We start from the raw sequence: 23,274 nt of genomic DNA, 5'->3' as shown, positions 1-23,274 counted from the left end.
GGTGTTTGGCTCCGAGTGCTCCGAGACCAAATGACTATTTCTCGCCGTCGAGAACTCTGCCATCTGCTGTAATCGAACGACACATGAGTCTCTTGTCAATGTGTTGATCGGATTGGTCACGCTATGATCAGGCTATTATTTTATCATATGGTTCAGATGCTCCATCATTGGGCAGATAATATGATGAGCAACATTGCAGGGTCAAGTGCTTCAGCAATGACAGCTATCTATCTATCTATCTATCTATCTATCTATCTGGTGTTTCCTGTGATGAGGCGTTGCAGTCACTCTGTTCTCTGAGTTTGCTCGATAATGAACAACATCATTCATGGCATCCATTCGGCATGCGCCGCCTCAGCAGCTGAGGCAGACAAAAGTGCTCGGAGGTAAACAAAATCCTGCGAATTAACGTATGAAGATGAAATATATAAATATAAATAAATAAATAAAAATATATATATATTGTAGGTTTCTTAATCAAACAGCTTTGAAGGCCAAGCATTTTGGTGAGCCATATTATATTTGCACAAAAGGTATGCTATTGTACGTCGTTCTTATTTATTTATTTTCTCGTTTATTAACCACATTCCTTCACTTGTGGTGTATTCACCTTAATCAACATCTCACATGGCCTTCTTTTGTCCCCAAGTCCGAGTGAACCGACAAATCCTAGCAGGACCACGTTGTGAAATCAACTCAGAAAAGCTAAACAGATGAAATTATGAATATGAGCTAATCTATGTGTAGACTCTAAAAACAATGATGAGTTGGCATACCTTGTTCGACAATGGAGTTCGATTTTGAGCCGTTTGTTTGAATTTAAGTTTCACCGGAAGCAGCAGCATTACAAATCCTTCAGATACCAATCTGTAAGGCGACTCTTGCAGACGGTATCCATTGATGTATTTAAGTTTGGAATAATAGAAATCTATCGTAACAAGTGGCAGAGAGACCAATCATAAATGCAGACTTTGCTTATCTAAACATGCTTGTGAAGATCATTTTGTACCATAAGAAGACTCTTAACAGTTTTAGGAGAAGCAATCTCTCGCCTTGAAAACCTAGCACTGCCATTATAATCATAGTCAACAACTTGAACCAACTGGAAAGCTCGCCATGATTTTTTTTCAATTATACAATAAACAAAGGTTAGATCTCCAATACAAATTCGACAAGCATTGGTTGTCAAATATGAAAATAGAAGCTCGCATCTGATCAACCGTAACTCACCACCGGCTAATATGGCAAATTTGAATTCTACAAACAACTTGTCCAACATAACATAAACTAATGCAGATATGCAAACTACTCCATTCTTAGCATAAGAGGCATTATTTTCAACAAAGCTTGCGACTAGGAGAGCTTACATATTGTGATGGAAGAGGGTCTTTCCATAATCCCTCTGAGACCAAGTTGACCCAAGTGATGTTCACATCAATAAAACGAAGGCCTGCTTCCACATCCAAAGTCCTTGAAGCAAAGGTTTTGACGCACAATCTAGACCTTGATGAGAACATCTGAAATACCTTTGAGAACAATCTGTCTTCTGGAAGCCAATTGCTGCTTTGGATTCAGCTGCTCACTTCTCATTTCTCCTCCTATCTTTCTCCCTGTCCCTAGTCTTATCGCGGTTGTGATGATCATCCCTCTCTCTGCTCCCGCTCTTCTCACGTGAACCTTCTCTCCCAATCTCAATCTCATGCGACCTGTCTCTATCACGGTGTCTTTCTCGAGCCCTTTCTGATGGCTTCCTCTCAGGACTGTGGCTATGACTCCGGCTGCGACGTCGCTTCCTGGTTGCATCACGGACATCATCCCGCTTCTCCCTCCTTTCAGAAGATCTCCTTTCTGCAATTTCAATGGTTGTCATTTGAACACATATCCCAAAGCTAACAGAAGAGAACCAAGTCCATAAGCAACGAATGAAAAAAATAAATAAATCCAGCAACGTCAAAGAACTTCAATCCTACTTAAAAAAGAAGATGAACCATGCTAATAATGTGCATGTTAACCTTGAAACTCTATGCAAGATAATGTGCATAGCAAGCTAGTAAACATATTTAGAAGTGCCTGTAGAGAATCTGTCATATTATAGCAACCACAATTGCCTGGCTTGTAGTGTAACAGCGTTATTGTTAGAAGTGCATTATTTTTAACTTCATAACTTGCCAATCAAGATAGGAAAGTCTTTTTCGTTTAGACAGATAACTTTCCTTCTATCTAAAAAGGAAATAAGCATGCCAATTTTTCAAGATAATAAATGACTTCTTCCGAAAGCTATACAAATGGCTCCGTGCTAGGCTCCACAAGTATAATTTGCAATCTAAAAACAAGCCAAAGATATAAAGTAAATAGAACATGATCAGTCATCACCTTCCTCCATGAACATGATAAAAAAATCAAATTTTCTTTTAACTCTTCCAGGAAAAGTACATCCATAACATAAAATGCATGGCATTCTTTTTGACAAAATGGATGACCCAGAAGCTGAACTAGTTATACTCTGGATTTCAAAGTAACTTTAGGTCCTTGATGCACTTACCAGATGAACTTTTCTTGCTCCCTATATCATCTGTAGTATCTGACAAACCAAAATCAGATTCAAGCTGTCTTCGATAAACTGCTACCTTCTTGTCTATTTCCTCGGCATTTCGGAGGCCCCGTTCCTCAAGCGATTCACGGTACTCTACTACTGCAACTTCCAGACGTCTTAGCTTCTGTCTGTGGAGGAAAGAAAAGGAAGAGATTGTTAAAACAGACACTGAGGTACTTTATGAACAAAAATTACTTGATGACTTCAAAGACATTTTTCCTAAAAGAAGCATGTAGAAACCACCTCTTCTCTTCATTAATAGAAGTGTCAGGATGAGTATGAACATTAGGATCCATGTTCACTTCAGCACCGGTCTTCCCAAGATCCCCAGCATTTTCGCTTCCAGATGAATAACTCAAACCCAAACCCTGAGAACTTTTATCTTCATCATCACTACCATCATCCTCTCGATTCCACTTGGAAACTAAAACAGGATCAGATTTTTCTTTCTTGTTCGGAGCCACTACTGTCTCTAGTGAAATAGAGCCCTTATCATGCCATGAAGTTGCTCCTCTACCAAACTGATTAAGTGCAGGGGGGCTTTTTTCTGTCTCAACATTAGTTTCTCTTAGCCCAGCATTACTAACATTCCAACTGCTATCATCTTTTGTGTATCTGTATAACTGGTTTTGCCCATACTTCATATCGTCCTCTCGATCGTAACCTCTCTCTCTTTCTGCTTCGTCTAAATTCAGCAGTCTGGCAACCATCATCTCTTTACCTCCACAGAGAGATAAACCATTATGTCTGCAGCGCCTCTCAAGCTCAGCCATAGGAAGCCCTAATAGCTCTTTCATGGCTGCTCCCTTTCCCACTGCCAGTGCAGCATCCTGGTTAACCTTACCTCCTTCATAAGTTTCTTCATAACTTGTTTTATTTTCAATTTCTGGCGCATCACCACATATGGAATGGAAGGGCAAAACACCTGAGTTCCCTGACCGAAGAAAAGTTGCTCGCAACCCATTCAAATATGCATCCGAAAAGAGAAACCAATCGGCCCATACTTGAAGAACCTTCAGAACTCGTTCCTGTCCAGCAAATGCAAATGAGCAGCAACAATTTAAAGGTCATCAGAGATACCAATTACAAGTCTCATAAAAGCTCAAAAGTGTCGTTAAGTACCAAATTTTGCAAGTATGTAGTAACACGTATCATGTCAGTTAAAAAGGGCATGAAGCAAAACAGCAGACTATGGCATCGAGCAAGCTGCAACATGCTCACAGAATAGGCAAAAAGCACTATCACACACCAATATCTCACAAAATGTGGTCCTGGCATGTGCTTCGATGAACACAGGACAGCATGGCATGGCAGGTAACAAACCATTACTGCTATAGGGCCTAGGCATGATACTTCTTTCAAAGAAAGATTATTACCTTTAGTGCTTCAGCAGTGATCCTTCCCGTAATGCTGCGATAGAGATCATTAAAGCTCTCCATTATGTCAGGAAGGGTGGCTTCAAACTTAGTGCGGTATGCAGAAGCATTCTTGACTGGAGCACTACTATTGTGGAGGATGTCAGATACCAGCATAAGCCTTGCAACTTTTGTTGGTACAGGTGTTTCCTTTAGAGTCAATGATTCTGTAAGGACCTCAACTACCTGCATTTACATGATGCAAAACATGGAAAGTGTTACGAAGCCAGGGTGCAACTAGCGCATGAATCTGTAACACAAGGTACATTACCTCTCCAGCAGCATCAGCATTATCTAAGGCAAATCCCATAGCTTCTCTGATCTGGCTTCTCTCCAACGTCAAGGCCCGTAACATATCTTCAAACTCATCTCGTTGGGGATCTGTCAATGCACGCTCCAAATCAACCCGCTACAAGACAAATGAACTATCAGGGGAAAGCAGTCCTCACCACGTATCAGTTCATAGCAAAACTTGCAGAAGATATTCTTAATAGTATATTCTCACAGAAGAAAGAAAAAATCCTATCTTGTTCTATTAAGAAACCTCACCTTGCTTCTACCAGCTGCGAATGTTGAAGTAGATTCTTTATCATGTTCAGGACTTCGATTGACCGGCAGAGGAGGAGGAATCCATCTGAATATGACATTTTGGATTAGACTGAATGCTAATCAGAACTAACAAGAAAAATGATTATAAAAAAGGTACAGGAATTAAGCAGTAATAAACACTGAAAACAGTCATGCTGAGCAAATGGAAACTTGCATGGAAGATGAAATTATGCATGTAACTCACCTTCCACTACCAGTAATCATAATGAAAGGCTCTGTCCGCCATCGTTGAAGGGTGTCACCCTGCAGTTTCACAAAGGACAGCATATTGCATTAGATTGGAGAACAAAAGCATTCTTGTTGAATCATGGAATACTGTCTGTGTACTTGAATTTTCAGCTTTCTCGTGTCAGATTGCTCACTGAACTCACCAAAGATTTACCATCACATTAAAGAAAGATACATCTATTCAACATTTCTATTTCTTTCTTTGTTAATGGAATGTACAAAAACTATCATATATTGAATACACAATGAGCAAAAGAGGAAACTTTTCTTCATTAAATCTAAGATTTTTGAAGTTCTTAATAGCTCACAGCCATATCATTTAGTAAGAAATTGAGACAACATTGTCTAGCTCTCTTGCCTTAGTAAGAAGATGTTGATGTTCAGTTGACATTAGCAAGAAGATATTGAACATTAGCGAGAAGATGATGTCATTCAGTAGGTATTAATAAAATATATTTTTGCCGACTTTAAGTAAGAGAAAGTATTGGACATGTTAGAAAAGGAGATGATGAAAAAAATCTTTAGCTTAGCATGAACTCAATTGTTCTTTATAAAATGGTCTTATTAAGGTACCACACTGCACCCAATACCACCCAGCTTGTAGACAGGTGCAATAGTATACCACTGACAAAAATTCTAAAATATTATTGAGGAGTCAGTATAAGTTGGTATAGATGGTGAAAATTTTACTTGCTGGCACCAATTACATAACAATCAGCACAGTGGGCATGGGTATCCATTCCTGAGACCAGAAATGATGGGATGCATCAGAAAAGTGAAATTGGTATCTTGACAAACAAAACTATCCTGACATCTCAGGCATTCAAGAAACACTGGAAGGGGATAACTGAAGAGGAGTTCAAGAAAACACTGGAAGAGGTTATTATCTGAGTTCTTCTCAGGTCAGGAGCATACTCATTCTAACCTCCTTATCAGAATAAATAATTTAACCTATAGCTAGAAATTCTCAAAATAATTTATAATGGAAACAATTTATAATCTCATGCCGCTGCATCGAAAATAGTATCAAAAAGCTTATAAACCTGTGCAAAGGAATAGAGTCTCCAGACGTAGTATGTGTGTTCCTTCGATCGAAGATCAAATAGGAAGTCAAAAAGTGAATTTCCACGACCTCGCTCCATGACAGCTTGTTCGAAAGCACATCCACCATCAAGAACATACAATGCCATTGTGTCAATCACATGCCGAAGGTGATCATCCTCTGGAGGAGCAACCACGATGTCTGGAATATTTGGAGTAAGCACCTAGAAACAAAAACAAGCACTTAATATGTTTGTTTTCAGAAGGAAAACTAATGGTCTGCAAATAAGATAGGAACACTTTGATCCCACACTTAATATCACCAAAAATGATATTATTAACTGGCCATCAAATGCAAAAGAGACAATATAATCAGTTAAAGATGAACTTACAATGATCTCTAACCATATCTTTTTCCTGAGGGAAATGGACTTACAAAACCAGTGTGCTTACAAAGTCCAAATTTCAGAAGAATTAAGATCACATATCATACAAGAAAAGTTGTCATACCATATTCAGGCATCAAGCTACTGAACAATTGAGTTAAAAAAAAATTCTTAACATAAACAAGAATGCACATAAGATGCTAGAACACAAGTTAATATGACAAAGTTTGATGGCCTAAAAGCACTTCTATATATAAATCTAAAATGATGCAGTTTTACTGTTAACCGGAGAAAGCAGCAGGGAAGGACTAATGAACTGGCAGAAACCTTTTTTTTTGGTTATCATCAAAAACAACAAGTAGAAGGCTCTTATAAATATTAATGTGATGTATATACCTCAATACATTATCATTATAAGTAGCATTAAAAAAAATCTATAAAATGTCAATTATTTTATCATGATCTGAATCAGAAAATAGTAAGAAATAATGCTAGAAACGATCAACGTAGTTGCCAAAGTTGTTAATGTTATCTTATAGGTATTTAACTTCACATGACCATATTTGTATTCTGCAGGCATTTCTGCCTTTTTAAGCATACCATGAATATGGATCACACAGTAAACAAATCGCTGGGTTGCCCTAGGTCAAGTGCAACAGAACCCTGGAGATTCTGTAAAATTACTCTGTAGATTTTATAGTAACATGTAAAAGGCATGCTAATTTAGGTTTTTAGTAACTTCTGCTCCTGCCTAGTTTTACCTAGGAATTTTAAACAGGGTTAGCTTGTTCACATCTAGTTGGAAACAATAGCAAATTTCTATTTATTACACACATCAAACACTCTTGGCTTTGTAGCATTGCTCAATGGTTGACGAGATGTTGAAAGGACTGTAAGCTTGGATAATAGTGAAAACATCAGCAACAAGAATCTCAGCAACTCATTTCCCCAAAGTGATGAAATGATTAGTACATAAATGTTAATTAGGTAGGTTACCTACCAACTCGGAGCTTTGAGTTGTTGTTACTGGTGCTCCATCGGGTCCAGATATTATGACAGTATTGCCCTGCCAATAACACAGTAGAGATGTGTTGACTATCAACCAACCAAAACAAATTTCTGCATATGATTAAGTAGAATACCAACTGAAGCAAGTATAGAAAATGATTTTGGTAAAGAAAACTCAAGAAAAGCAAAAGAACCTCCTTATTTCTGATAGCCATGTGACCAGGTGGTGGAGCAGGCAGTGCCTGTGCAGGAAGAGCTACCGATTTACCCCAGCCAATTTTCAACTCATATTCATAAACAACTACACCTGAAACATACAAGCTCAGAATTGTAAATGAGGTAAAACTACAAAAAGAACTAATTTGTGAACTAGAATTCAACCTCTCTACCACTTTATAACAGCAAAAAAATATAAATCGAAGCTAAGTAGCAATTAACATGTACAGTTTTGTAAAGGTTAATAAATGATATCAATAGAAGATAGCTAAAATAGCTTGTCAAAAGTGTCCACCAGAAAACAAGCAGATATTCTGTTTCTGCAGAAACAACCAATACTGGTGAGTCACAGATCACAAACTAAAACAAATAGCGTACATATTCAAGGCTGAATCTAGGAATTGTTCAAATCCATATCAACATCCATCAATGCTTTAAGTTAATAACCACTGGTCTGGGTAAAGTGGGCCTGATAAAATCTATCCAATTCCATTTAAAATATAAATGAAGCCAGAAATGATTACATAAATGTGTCCATAACAATGTTAGGCAACACAAGTCCCCAGATCACTAAAAACATTGACTTGGAAGAGACGGATCATCAGCAACTAGAGTTTAGTTAATTTTTATATCCTACTATTCCAATAATAGGATGACAGGGGGCTTAATCACATGGTTGTCCATGAGGCATCCTACTGTGGTGCACACATGGCAATTCTTAATCGACTTATTTGGTAGAAGTTTGAAAAAAATCTAATCCAAAGATATTTTTGTTAGTGATATCTCAGGGAATTGCATGTGCACAGAGACAAGTTAACCACTCAGGTCAAGGTATGTAAACAGTTTGTTTGTTGGCAGCAATCTACATAGGCATAGCATGAATGCCTGCTTGACCAAATAAGCACCATAAACTGTTCTCAGCTTAAACACCTACATACTGCATAGCACATGCATTAATCTAATTAATGGTTGAGTTCACTATTTTTTACACATTAAATAACCCACTCTTTACTTGCTGCTATACCAGAAGCATATAATCTAATTAATTTTTATCACCAAAGGCAGAGTTTCATTAGTGTTCAACCACGTAAAAGATCAAGTTATCTATTAAGTAAGAATGGTCATTTGATCTTTCCTTGTTATTACGTTGTTCCTCCTACCCTTTACATCTTTTTTTTTACTCCCTCTTTCCTTACCCTTCTTTGTGCTGGTTTTTCTACCTAAAAAAACCAATTATATGCATTGGAGTCTCTATATTACAAGACAAACGACCACTTAATTGCTTAGATAACTTTGCTTAGTATAATAATGTAAAAGCCACAAAACAAAGTGTGACTCGCACAGATATTCAAGAGCTTGATCTTTTTTATTTATAAATTGCTACATATAAGATCTTTTAATAGTAAGAAAAAAAATAAATTGCTGCACCTCATCACCTTATTAGAAAATTTAAGCATTTGATGTGTCCTATAAAGAAAAGCAGCATGAAACATGCAATGCATAAACATGAATATACTCAAACAAAAGCTTTTGTTTTCTGATGACCAGACGTAGTCGCACCTTGCATTTCATCCTTAGCAGCTTGTCCGTCAGCTCTGTTCATGAAAGCAACAAAGCCACAATTTCTTTGCCGCCTCCGTTCCTCTTCCGTTCGTGGCCACATAATTTTCACACTGGCAATGGGTCCAAACCTCCCAAAAGTCCTTAAAAGGAAATTTTCATCCACCTAACATGGTAGAAAGTAGACTGACAATTTTAAATCACTTGAAAGGTACTTGTAGTACTAATATTTGAAATAAAAATAATGACAGACCTTAGGGGAGAGATTTCCAACATACAAATTTGTGGTTTGAGGATCTCCATCATCAAATGACCCTGGAAACTTACCACTGGGATCAAAATCATCCGGTAGCTCATCAAAACGGCTAAGCGGCTGCAAAGAAGTAACCAATTTAATTATATAAGATATCCCAATATGCATATACAACATTTTAAAATAAGGTTACATGCATATATGTGAGTGATAGACAAACAATGTAATGGTTTTAGCAAAATAGCAAAAAGCTACAGGAGAACATTCGCATCCATTGAGTTAGATAAACTGATAAAGGTTTGCAATACACCACATTAGCGTACTGCAAACCAAGAGAAGAATGATATTTGCCGATAAACTCTAGACCACATTCGCATCATTTTGAACTCCGAGAAAATTGTCCCTTGTAGACATTGCAAGTAACCAAATGTTTGCATACCTATGAAGCACGAACACGCTCGATTCAGTGGTGTATCAGGGTCCGACATGTGTCAGACACAGATTCATCGTCGACATGACCGGACACGTATCTGACACATGTCCAGCTAAATCCTCTTTTATTATTTTTTATTTTTAATTAAGTTGGATTCGAGATGGCATGTTGGACTCTTCCTCACCACGAATGGAGTCAAGGCATCATGAAACCAGGATTTCTCACCGCAAGCGAGAAGCATCCGGAATCCTTCTTCCTCACAGATTCCAAGAGGATCAACTTTACGTACCTCAACACCCAACTAAACCCTTCTTCCTCACTAGCTTCCCTTCTTCCTCACCCTGCTGTCGAGCCCTCCGCTTCGAGCTTACCTCTGCTACAACTATGTTGCCATTGGACCCTTTGCCTCGAGCCCACCTCTGTAGCGATCGTGCTGCCGGACCGTCCACCCCGAGCCCCTCTCTATCGCAACCTTGCTGCTGTTGCATTGTCGAACCCTCCGCCCCGAGACCCCTCTACCGCAACCATGTTGTCGTCCCATGCTCTTGGGTCTGCGACAACTTCATTGACGTCCAGTGAACCATCTTCCTTAGCAACATCCAATGAAACTTCTTCCTTATAGGCGAAGCTTCTTCCTCAACAGCATCCAGCACCCGACAAAGGTAAATTAATTTTGTTTAGATTTTATAAAAATCACTTATTTTGATTATTAACATATTATTAATCTGTTTTATTTTTTTAATCAGGGTTTTTTTACTGCTATTAAATTGTTAACGTATTATTAACCTATTTTTAATCTGGGTTTTTAGTGTTGATTAAATTGTTAACATACTATTAACCTATTTTATTTTTTTAATATGGTTTTTTTACTACTGATTAAATTGTTAACATATTATTAACCTATTTTAGAATATTATTATTATGTTTCAGATTTTGCATCGTCTCGAAAATAAAAGAGTGCCATTGTGTTGTTAAAGATTTTGCATTGTTTCAGATTTTACATAGTTATTTTTGGCTGATAGATTAGTTGGGTCATGAATCTTTAGATTTAGATGGACATTTAGATTTTGATGATTTTAATTATTTAAGCTTGTGTGATGATATTTATTTATTCACATTACTGAGTCTATAAAATTTAAATATATAAATACTATAAAACTCATGTTAATCATATATTATAAATATATATTAAAAAAATACATGTCCTCGCTGTGTCCATATCCTAATTTTTTTAAAAATGACATGTCACTGTGTCTGTGAGGTGTAGTGTTCGTGTCTATGTTTCTTCGTTGCATACTATATATATACACATTGAACAGTCAAGCATAATGTCGGTTCCAGGTGTGCGTGTACTCATCTGAAAGAGTAATATGTGGAGTGATTTCTCCTTTAGTTTCAATAACATGCAAACCCAGGTTACTTAAAGATTTCTCTGCAGATTCTTCAAGCTAGTATTGCATTTTTTATTGTATCCAAGGCAACTGTTTAGGAAAAAAATTCTTACCCAAAAATTCTGATGTGACACTGGTACCAGCTCACTGGCTACAAATGTTTTAATGACCTTTCACCATTTTAAAGTTAGTTGCATGTTGAGACAATTACAAATTGTAAGTATGAGTATGACCATAAGAATCTTTATCAATGTAGCATGCTATGAATGAGGTTACAGTACCAATGCCTAAAATCCATATAGACAATAACACATTTATCTGATTGAGTTGCAAAAGGCAATATTTTAAAAAACGATCAATGCAACTGGATATACATGTGCTATCACTGTATTAAAAAGGTCATTTACCACTTAGATAAGTAACCACATATCCACAAATGCAGCCACACATGCAACGGTGTACATTAATGTGGGTGCTAATGCAGTTCGGTGCAGGTATGAGAAAATGTGATCACACGTGGTTTATATTTCCTCCTCAATAGCATCAGTTTTACTAATATACTATTTTAATGTTATGACATGAAAATGGCATAACCTTCACCAGATACACCTTAATAATTTTCTTATAACTTATTGCTCTAACTCTTTAAAAAATAGAACTATCATCCTGAAAAATTTGTGATTTAGCCACAACACATATTTGTCCATTTTTAAATTTTTTAAAATTGAACATTATATTATATTTTCTCTGTGTATTTAAGTAATGCCCACATGTGCCCCTACATGCAGCCTTATACCATAGATGCACCATGTGGTACCTTGATCACCCGCAAACCATGGCTGCTTTTTCGAATACTGAAGGATGGTGCTTCAACCATGGTTCAAACATGGGTTGATCCATGACATCAATAAAACTATTCAAACAAATCTATCAAAATGAATAATGAGTAGAACCATTCTGAAAAAGTGTAAAAAAAATTCAGTGGCATTAAAGACGATAAGACACAGCAGGTATCTAATGCAAATTTGTTGACAATTTAAGCCATTTGCTAAAAATAGCAAACATACAAGCATATGACATTTATTCTAGTTAGGTAAAAAAAAAATACAAGTGACAAACTACAAGCTATATTTATGATTTTGTATCAAGTGAATAAAAAAGATCAAAAAGATCAAATAATATTAATATGACATCTAAAGATCAAATATGCCATAAAAAGGTAAAATACAAAATATAAGGATAATTCATGTACATCATACAAAATAACTACATTTTCTATGCAGCTTTGTGTAAGGTTATATGAAAAAAGGGCTTATAATGGACATATAGCAGTGTACTTCAGTAGCAAAAGCAGTTGATAAAAGCAACAAAAAAAGTTTGCATCATAAAAGCAGATGTTGTTATGAGTGAGCCTGCAGGATGTACCATAAGCTTTAAAGTAAGCAAAAATGATTTCACAATTTCCACAATCCAAAGTATCTCACACTACATAACCATTAAGACAGTTGCACAAAATGAAATCACAAACTGCATACAGGATTAAGCAAAACACATAATAGACAAAGTTGTTTCGCAGAGATGTAATAACCTAATTGCAGAATCCATTAAGATATGCTGAACATATAACCAGTGGTTTAACAAAGGTAGTGAGAACAGTTTGATTGGTTGATCTGGGTGATCCAGATAAATATCAAAACATTGGATACATCAAATGTTACTAAGTTCATGAGTAATAGATGAAATGGCAGCTTATTTTGGATATTCTGTGGTTTCAGTTGACATGTTAGTTCACTTCATCTTCTTATTTCTGTTTTGGAGGATGATTGCTGGTAATTTTCCTTTACCCTTTATTCGGACCCCAAATGTCAATTTTGGCAAAACAATTTCAACTACTAATCCAACCAGAAAATCCGAGGCAATAGTAAAATATTTCTCAAAAACATATGATTGAAGTAACTACTTACAGCAGAATTATCAATATGCCGCCCTTCACGTTCTTGATTTCGCTTCTCCCTCAATTCTTGCTCAAACTTCAGCTCCTCCAAGAATTTATCAATATGGCGTGTTTTTCCCTTTTCCTTCTCCCTAGGTTTCTCCTCATCCTTCAGCAGGTAACAAAAATGGGTTTCAGAGATTCTAGGCACATTTATCACTTTGTCAAGCTAATAAAGCACAGCAGATCATAGAGGAGGATCTGCCCTAAGCATAAGAACTCTGTATTGCTTGGTTGTTTATATTGTTGAACATGATACATGCTAAAACAACATTTATCTCAGACAATATAAAGTATGATAGGAAACGTATGACCAGACAAATTATTTTGCAAATGATTAGCACGAAAAAGCCAGTGCATGCAGCAAACTGAACATGTGACAACAAAGACAGCTCAGACATTTTCCCACCATCCATAATTCAGAAGAAATTTTTTTAAATCCCTGTTAGTTATTAACTTAACCAGAAAAGAGAAGAGTAAGGACAGAAAAGGAGGGAAAAAAGGGAAGCGATGAGAGGAGTGAACATCACTTTACACTCTCATTTAGATGAATAGAAGAGAAAGTAAGAATTATTCCTTTCTCTTTCAAATGTCACCATTACCAGAAGAAAGCAAAATTGGGTTTGGAGAAATTCAGTTCACACTCACTCTCTCCAATTCTCTCCTAAATAAATTTTCACCACTCTTCCTCCAATTAGTATAACCAGACAAGAAAAAGCAAATTTCTCACTGAACTTTTTCTTCTCTACTCTCTGCTTCTGTGCAACCAAGTAAGCTTATATCTCTTTGAGTTTAGATCTTAAGTCAGTGCAAAATCATGTCAACAATAGAGTGAGAAGGATTTCATCGCCAGTCTATACCAAGTATTGGCTAGCCAGTGGATACAAACATTATGCCCCAGTATATTGCTGAGTGCAACAAGTCAACAACAATATGTAATGTGCCAATTAATTGGGTCAGCTAAATGGATCTTCTCCCACCATTGAGCAATATACTACTATGCAAAAAGGATTGAATATTTATTTAAATTATTATAGTTAATAATATATACACCCTATACCACTTGGCTTTGGACCAGTGTGGTCAGCACAGACCAGATCTAAAGTCATGATTTGCCATTTTTAAAAACTAGGACCACATTCTGTTGATTGCTAAGGGTTAAACTGATAATAGAAGGTTTAATACTCAAGATGGTGGAGATAAAAAGTTAGTTTTAAACCCAGATAAGCCAAACTAGAACAAGCCACTTAAAGAGGGGAGAACGAAAAATGGGAAGGGAACTAGCCTTATAACCTAATTAGTTAGCTGGGTTAGCAACCAAACAAAAAAGGAGAATCAAAATTAATTTAATCTAGATATACCATGGAATAAGTGCAGCCCAAGCTAAACTTTGAAATAGTTGATGGAGTTTTCCTTGGTCATCTTCTCCAAAAAGCAGAAAAGAAAAGACACTAAACAAAGTTCAAGTAAAGATGCAGCTTCAACCTAATTCAACTCAATCCTACGTCCATCCAAAAGAAGAGGTCTGACTAAGTTCACATTACATGAATTAAAAATCTGTGATCCTTTCTAAAAGTTCTTATGTTTGTTCAGGACTCTAATGTGCAGTAGAAACCCAATAGAAGGCTAAGCCCAAAGAAGATGAACACTAAAATGAGACAATGATTAAATCAAGGTTCGCCGTATCGTACCGTACCGGTGTTTCGACCCGGGCTCGGTACCGGTACGGTACGGTGTACCGAGCGGTACACACAGGTGTACCGAGCGGTACACCCAGCTACAGTGTAGCTACAGTGTGCTACAGTGTGCTACAGTGTGCTACAGTATCGGTACGGTACAGTACGGTCCGCGTACCGCTGGTCTGTCGGACCGGTACGTACCGCCCGTACCGGGCGGTACAGTCCGGTATGGCAAACCTTGGATTAAATATAATCACTCTTTTGTTGTCTAAGCACAATTCTAGAATCAATTTGTGACCTACAACTTTGTTAATGCAACCATATCCAGTGTAAAATATTATTCAAATTATAAAAATGCCCAAAATTCTAGACATGCATTAGTTTGAAATGAAGTCGCATCTAACCTTTTTCTCCAATTCCCTTCCTTGAGATGGTGGTGGCAGAAAAGATGGCACATACCTAGAGAAAATTCAGTATCATCAAGAATACATTTCAAACACAATTATACAAGTAAACTTGTACAGTGCAGATTTAAACATATATATACATGTGTTATTTATATATACATACAAATTTCACCCATATAAAAACACATTAATGCAATTGGCACATAATGGTCCCGTTGCACAAACACATTGATGCAACCATGCTCCTAGATAAAGTCTAAATTAGTTAGATTTAGTTTAGGGGTCAAGTCAAGTTTATTTATGATTATATTTCTGTAATTGAGTCACATTTAACTGGATCTAAACATTTTCTTAAAATTAAGAAACCTAATGATCAATACAATGCACTTATATTTCTGTAATTTTCGTTCAGATTTTTCAAAAAATTAAGAAGGGTGTTTTTAATAAAATCCGATTCTATGTTTGTTACTTTAGGCTAACTAGACTTCCATAAGTCCAAAGGGGTATCCAAGTGCATCGTATGATCATTAGGTTTCCAAAAGATTTTGATAAGATTTGATTACGTAGAGAATTGTCCCCCTATTTGTTTGCTTAGTAATCTATCTTATAAATAGGGATTAAATTAAAAGACTTGTATATGGAAGTGTTAAACCTTTTCTGTTAACAATATATTTTTATGTAGTGTGTCCTTAATCATCCTTTTCTCATTCCTAATATTTTCATCCTGTTTCTGACCTCCATCTTCCCCACAACAGTATTCTACCTCCTTTTCCTTTCACTCTATTTATGGACTATCTCTTCCTACAGTCAGAAATTCATCATGATTATAATCCCATCTAGCTACCACAATCTTCTACCTATCCCATCTCTCAATCCTTTATAATATTTGTTTAACTTGTGTTTGCATCAGTTTGGTACCCAAGTTGTACTTGCACCGTATGTATATATGTCTTCACTCATGAAATCGTGGAAAACAGGCCTACACAACGATTAAAAGAGTTCCAAATGATAACCTTAATGATGCAAAGATAAATTACATCCTGCATGTGGGCAACATGCCAAAAACCATTGGCTGTCATTTCAACCAAACCAGTACACAGGTTATGTATTGGTCCAAGCATGAACCGATATGCGGACCGACCCCATTTCAGGCAGTTCGATCCGACCCATAAAACATTAACAAAGACAAGAAAGCCAATTTAATCGTGCTGGTTTAGGGCTCACGTTCGCGAGCCTTCCTTGCCATACAGGCAGAGCCTACTGACGTTGGTCGTTGTCTGTCACCCACTGTACATCACCAATTTTGAGTATGTTTCCTCCTCCTTCTTCCCCCTCTTCATTCCTTTTTCTCCTACTTCTTCCTCTTCCTCCACAACCTCCTCTTCTTCCTTCCTCTTCCTTCCTCCTCTTCCTCCACCAACTCCCGTTCTTCATTCCTCTTCCTTCCTCCTCTTCTTCTTCTTCCTCGTTGAGTCTTCAATATGCATCGATGTACTGTGTCTCCGCACATCGTTATCGATCAGACAACATAAGAAAAAGAAACCAAACTTCCAGACTCATCAATCACCAAAAGCCTTGAGATCCAGATACCCATGGACTTAACAAATATGACCATATGGAATTCTAAGAGAAACTAGTTTGGCAGTAGATAATCTTAGACTATCAAGGAACATTGTCCACAGTTCAGTAAGATGTACCAAGCCAATATATGTAGAGTCTTTTTTTTTATTTTGTGATGTACGTTACGCTAAAAGCTAACAAACATGAACCAGAGTTTGGAATGGAAAAAAAAAAGAACAATAATATCATCTTCAAATAATAAAAGGGCAGCCAGAGATTCAGGCTGAGTCATCAAGAGTGCTACTTAAGAAATTATAACTTAAATAAACTATTCAAAAGGTACTCAACAATTTACATCATTTATTGCATATATATCACACTAATGATGCTTTCCTAAGCAGTGATTTCAATAGGCGCTCGGGCGCTCACCTAGGCGCTCAGGCGAGGCGAGGTGAGGCTCGAGCACCTCGCTTCAAAGAGGCGTCACCTAGGCGTTCGCTCGAGCCCAAGCATTGGGCGCTTCGAGCGAGCGCCCGGGTTAAATCAGGCGACTGAACCAGTGTTTTACGTTTGGTTTGGTCTCCGGTGCTTCAGTTGATTCGATTGAACCAACCAAAGCACCGATATCAGCCTCCCAACATCCCTCTCGCGACTTCCCCAACCCTAATCCTGCTCGCGATTCTGCCACTGACATTTCCTCTCTACTGTCGCTGCCTCTCTCCGCTATCGTTGCCTATCTTCGTTGCTACTGCTCTCCGCTGCCACTGTCGCTGTTGCCATTGTCACTATCACCACTCCCACTACCGCTGCTGCTTCTCTCAGTCTTACTCTTACATCACTGTCGGTGCTACTGCTGCCACAACCGTTACTATCGTTGCTTGCCACTATCGTCGCTCCCGCTCCCACTGCCATTACTGCTACTGTTACTCTTACTCCCTCTACTCACATCGAATTGATAGTATACTGTTAACAATATCTTAACAGTATACTAACTATATACTAGTAACAATATTTTTTTATTTATTAGATTAATAATATATTATTTTGATTTTAATACTGCTAATTTTTATTTATTTGAAATTATTGTTATTGTTTTGAATTTTGAGATTTTTTGTTAATGTGAAATTGTGATTATGTAAGATTTTTTATTTAATATTATATTTTTATTTAAATAATTATATTTATTAATTAATTTATATATTTTAATATTTTAGCGCCTCATTTCGCTCGGGCGAGCGTCGAGCGCCTCGGGCATTTTTGCACCTTGGCACCTTTTGACGTATAATGCTTTTTAAATCACTGTTCCTAAGTCAAATAGTGAACTTTCCCCGATAATAGAATACTAGGGAATGGAGCTCCTATGCTTAAAGTCTAAAGCACTAGAGACAATAATCAGTTAAATGATGATAGCCATTCAAAAACTTCTCTACAATTGGGCATGGGATTATAAAGTCGAAGGAACATATGTTGCCACCTTTTTAGCATAGCAGCATTTACCATGTAATACTGATCCAAATGCCTCTTGTGCTAGATAGAACAAGCCAAATTTGATCATTCCTGTGTCAACATAACCAACACAACTCTCGGGGCCCTTTGCATGCCAGATGTACTGATCAGCACAGCAATTCTCATGGGAGATTATTCTTGCTCAGCATGTGCCTCAAATCTAATACAAAATGACAGAGTTTGGATATACTTGAGCTAAGACTTTGAGGGGCACAAAATAATAATAAGGATCCTAGAAAGTTGACTGGCCATGAAAATCACCTCATAGCTTGTTTGTTCATATTTAAGTCATACATGACAAAACCTCCAGAAGCAAAACCCTAAGGCTTGGAAATATGACTATTTGGGTAAAAAAGGAAGAAAAAGAAAAAAATCACTATGTACATCTCCTTAACAGTTTATTATATCCAACCATGTGATTCTGACACCTTTGACTAGGTATGAAATACTACCTTTAGTTCATACCTAAACTATATAATTTATTAGGAGATGAATAAATATGTATTACTAATAAGATTATACCATTATATTGCTATGTTCATGAACTTTTAGTAGCAAATATGAAGTTCAGGTTAACAAGTATTAAATACACAATTGATTTTCATTGAATGACCCATACTCCAAAAACTGAAGATAATTTGATTCCTAAATAACATTACAAACATGAAACAGTGCCAGAGAACAAATCAATGTAGAAGCATAGCAAACAAGTGTTTACAGACACTAGCATGGTAATAATTCAAAGATTATGCAAAGTAATTGGTAAAAACATTTTAAAAAAGCAAGAAGCCACATATGAACATGCAAGTTTTTTGGTGCTTGGGCAACCTTAAGCATTCATTAATGAGCACAGTGCCTAACCCAAACACCAGCCACCAGGAAGTACCAGATACCCAAACTGAAACTTAACAAACATCCAGGCAACTACCTATATGTAGATGGTCACATATGATGATTATTGTTAATCAAGTAGGTTGTTCAATTAGAATTACATCAGTGGTGGTGAACTTCTTTGCCAAATAACCAAATCATGCGTCTTCTATCTGATCTTTTGTCTTCTTTTGCATTAATTATAATTGTGGTAGTATTTGTTTCCCGGAGATTTAGGCTTGTTGAACAAGTCTTTTATATAGAATTGTACCATGATATACCAACAGCAAGAAAAAAAACCATGTAGTCCCACCTTCTTGAGGCTGCAACATATGTCTTTTCCTCACCAATGAAAATGATCTATACTAAGGAGTGATAACAATGGTCAAATTAATCGCCATCACTATCACTTAAAACCTCCCTCCTTTTTCAGACTTGCAACCTACACTAAAAGAAAGATTTAAAATAACCATAGTGTACTTCTCAATAAAATCCTTGGTCGTCTCCAATGACTTCATCCAATGATTGGTAGTGTAAAGACACAAAAATATCTCACTCTCAAAACTAAAATATAGGAAGAATAACAATGTAACTGTTTAAAAGACAACAAAAAAATTATATAACAAATAATTGCTTTGGTAGCTAAGGTAGGAGAAAGGGGAACAACATTATTATGACTCCTTCCTGTAGCATCAAAGAAATCTAGAAAATATAACTTGAGTAAATTATGTCCACCAAGTTTCCTAATGTGATTAACAATTTTTTGCCTCAAATTATAAAAGGACAACAGATTAAGACTAAGAAATCAGAACAACCAAATCACTCTTGCCCGAGTTTTCTGTCTCTCTAGAAATTTTAGTTTGACCATACAAAAGGGAAGGCCTAAGTTATTTTTTTCCCTTTTCATTTCCTCTTAGAACTTATTTTCTTCATTTCTAAACAGACTGATAGTCACAAGTTAATGAGGCAAAAATTAACACCAACTAGTACAGCATTAGATGCCAAAATTTTCTCCCCTTCTTTTGTTTTAACTTCTGGCTTATCGTTTCCTTCTCTCTTTTTGTTAAATGAGTAACCAAAGAGCCTTAAATTTCTTTTCGACGGTCTTCCCAGACCTACCTTGTTTATGAATAAAACTTTGGTGAGCACAAGTTTATTACTGTCTAGTTGTTTGATGCATCTAGTTGCTAACCTGCATGCATAAGATCAGCAAAAAGAGTTTTATTAGATATTCTAATTGCAATCTGTTTCAATGTATTATATTATATGCATATATATCCTGAAGCCACTCCTAAAAGATTACTCATCCTATGTGGGTCACTCATAAAAATGAGTTTGGCATAGGCCCTATAAGTTAGTGAGAGAACCACAGATCATTATATTAGGGAGATATATTTGTGCATTCCTAATCTCTTCTGATGAAGCATGAAAGCTTCACGTTCATCTGCTCTAATGGTAGAAAGTTGATGGTGACACACCAGCAGCACTCGGTGATGATGTGGCAGCAGCAACAATAAAGCAGCGACCAGTAACTAGAAGTACAGGTCATTTTCTTTGTTTCCACCTTTTCAGTCACATGTGTACAAAATCCGTGACACATGATTTTGGAAAAAACAGACCTCTTGTGAACTATTTTGCATAATGCAAAGCAAAAGCTAGATCTTAAGAAACACATCAAATATAAGACAATTATATAACAATTGACATTCCTAGATATAAATTTGTGTCAGATCGAAATCCTCATCAAACAAATTTATTTTATAATACTGACTACAGTAAAAACATGATACACCAAAGTTCAACGAAAGGTGGAGACAGTACCACAAACAAGTTTTTTTTATTTTCATCTCCTACAGTGAAACATACCAGATAGTAGATGACTATGCATATTCTTAAAGAACTGCAAAATCCAGCTAGTGCATGCCATGTACAAGAGATTAACTTAAATACAGTCCAACTACGTCTTAACAACAGGGCCTATGAGGATGGAGGATTACAAGCCACCGCCTTTTTCGACAAGAGAGGCAAAGCATAAAGTCTAAGCAGGAAATAGACCCCACTGAATACATCAACCAGAATAGAATTGCCCCTAACCTGGAAAGACTCTGAACTACAAAAGAAAACAGATATACTCCACACGAAATGTTTAAAGATCACAAATGCAATAATCTCTAAAGAAGATTATTTGTATGTACAAAACATTAAACAAATGATATTAATTCAAGCACCATTTACTCGAGAATGCTTAATTCCTACTAAATGAGCGGCATATTGTCAGCCTTCAATTGTAGTCTGATCAAATTATATGAAAGGGGTTCATTATTCTAAGCATGGAATATGGCTAACTCCAAGATTCCGCCTTTTGAAAATCAAGTACATTCATTTACCTACTTCCCTTCTTTGGAACAGATACCCCATCTTTGGACTTTCCACCTGCGATTGCCGAATGAATAAGGCCAATCCTTTTATTAATTTGCACTTATATAATAAGAAAATGCATACATCCATAAGATATAATGAAAAGGAGCTTGTGGTAGATACAAAAAAGAAATTTCTCGTTCTAATAACTAACCTTCTGGGCCGGCCTTAAGCTTCTCATTTGGATCAATGACCCCTCCCCTGACAAACGTCTTCGAACCAGGAGTATTATCGCCCTTAAAGGACTCCACAAATTCAGCATAAACACGAGCAGCTTCATCCTCTTCTCTCTTCGAAGTACGCCGCAATTAAAGAAAATCGCACACATAAATAAAGATCGTTAATCAAGAAGTTTCACCCTCGCTTCCACGACATTTGAGAGAAATTGAAGGCCACTTACCTTCTTTCTCGCCTCTTCAGCTTCCCTGTGCCTGTGGAAAGGTATCTTCTTCTGGGACGAGCCCATCCTGTGCTCCACTCTAAACCCACCAAAACCGCATCACAAAATGCAAAAGGGCAACAAAGATAGGGTTTTTTTTTCTTGCAAGAAAACAATAGAAAACAATTCCAATATAGCACATAAGATCTTTGGATTTCGAAGGCAAGGAGAGAAAATCGATCGGTCATGGAAAAAAAGGCCATAAAAGCCAGTAGCGAATAAAAGCTCAGCACCCCACTACTCGGAGAAAACCCTAAAGCGAGAAGGAACAGAAGGGATCACCTGAGCGGAAGGTCCGGACTCCGATGGTTCCAAAAGAGAAGATTATTAGGGTTTCGGGGGGGCGACGGCGAGCGACGGCGCCCGCCGAAGAGACGAGGGAGGGCTAACGAGAAGGGCTTCCGAGTCTCGACAAATCTTCAATTTACGCCTCCGGGTAGAAATTATTTGGTCCTCATGATTTGCTTGTTACGTTTCCCGTAAACTTAATGCGATGGAATCGTGGGTCCCTTCTTGATGGATGATAACAACCGTCCGATGGAGGGTAACAAAGGAGGATGTCAAATTACAGATATATCCCTCTAAATTATTTATTTTACGTACATATATTTATAATGAATTTTAATTAATAATAACAAACACCGTTTAAGAATTTTTCGTGATGCTATTTTTAAATATTTGCATATATTAATTGTGTTTAGAATTCAAACTAGTAAGTGATCACCAATAATTAATTAATACCCCAATTTTTTGATTTATTTCAATAGTCATATTGCGATGTCATAGATTTGAACCATTTAATAGAAAATTAACTTTGCCAAAACTTCGTTTAGTTAGACACGCGACGTGTGTTACCCATTGGATCTTACCACAGTCATTTTTCAGTTGATAAGTGTGTCGGGAGATAAGGGATAGTTTAGGAGACAAACACATCCCAAACTATCCCTTACTCAAAAATCCATTCGTCAATTAGGTATGCCACGTGGCATATAAATATAAGAGGAATATCCCTTGTTAAAAATATTTAATATTTTATAATTGATGATTATTACGAATAAATATTATATAAAGTGATATATTCGAATATATTTTCATTTCAAACTTACTAAACTAAGAATATTTTTTTTTTGCTATTTATTACGATGAACATATACTAACTTTACCATTGAATTAGTAACTTTTATAACAGGAAACCCAAGTAAGATCTGAAATTTGTTTTATCAACCAAATTGTTCCTTTCACCTTTCTATTTTCTCTCTTGGACATGAT

General features: G+C 36.7%; 1 protein-coding gene across 1 annotated transcript; it reads right to left on the bottom strand.

The window, feature by feature from the left end:
- Positions 1 to 1,093: 1,093 nt before the first annotated feature.
- LOC103973871 (protein RRC1) lies at positions 1,094 to 22,446 on the bottom strand. The gene is made up of 18 exons (XM_009388540.3): positions 22,288 to 22,446; positions 21,967 to 22,045; positions 21,721 to 21,856; positions 21,536 to 21,581; positions 15,210 to 15,264; positions 13,098 to 13,235; positions 9,310 to 9,429; positions 9,057 to 9,222; positions 7,475 to 7,587; positions 7,273 to 7,338; positions 5,889 to 6,110; positions 4,802 to 4,860; positions 4,558 to 4,642; positions 4,280 to 4,417; positions 3,970 to 4,194; positions 2,837 to 3,621; positions 2,543 to 2,721; positions 1,094 to 1,848 (listed from the first exon to the last, which is right to left on the bottom strand). The coding sequence occupies exons 2-18, from the start codon at positions 22,030 to 22,032 to the stop codon at positions 1,580 to 1,582; spliced, it is 2,868 nt and encodes a 955-aa protein (XP_009386815.2). The 5' UTR covers positions 22,033 to 22,045; positions 22,288 to 22,446; the 3' UTR covers positions 1,094 to 1,579.
- Between the last annotated feature and the right edge of the window lie 828 nt (positions 22,447 to 23,274).

Source organism: Musa acuminata, chromosome BXJ2-3 (assembly GCF_036884655.1).
Source record: "Musa acuminata AAA Group cultivar baxijiao chromosome BXJ2-3, Cavendish_Baxijiao_AAA, whole genome shotgun sequence".
Lineage (NCBI taxonomy): Eukaryota > Viridiplantae > Streptophyta > Magnoliopsida > Zingiberales > Musaceae > Musa > Musa acuminata.
Note: the sequence above shows the minus strand (reverse complement) of the source record. Positions and strands in the feature narration are given on the sequence as shown.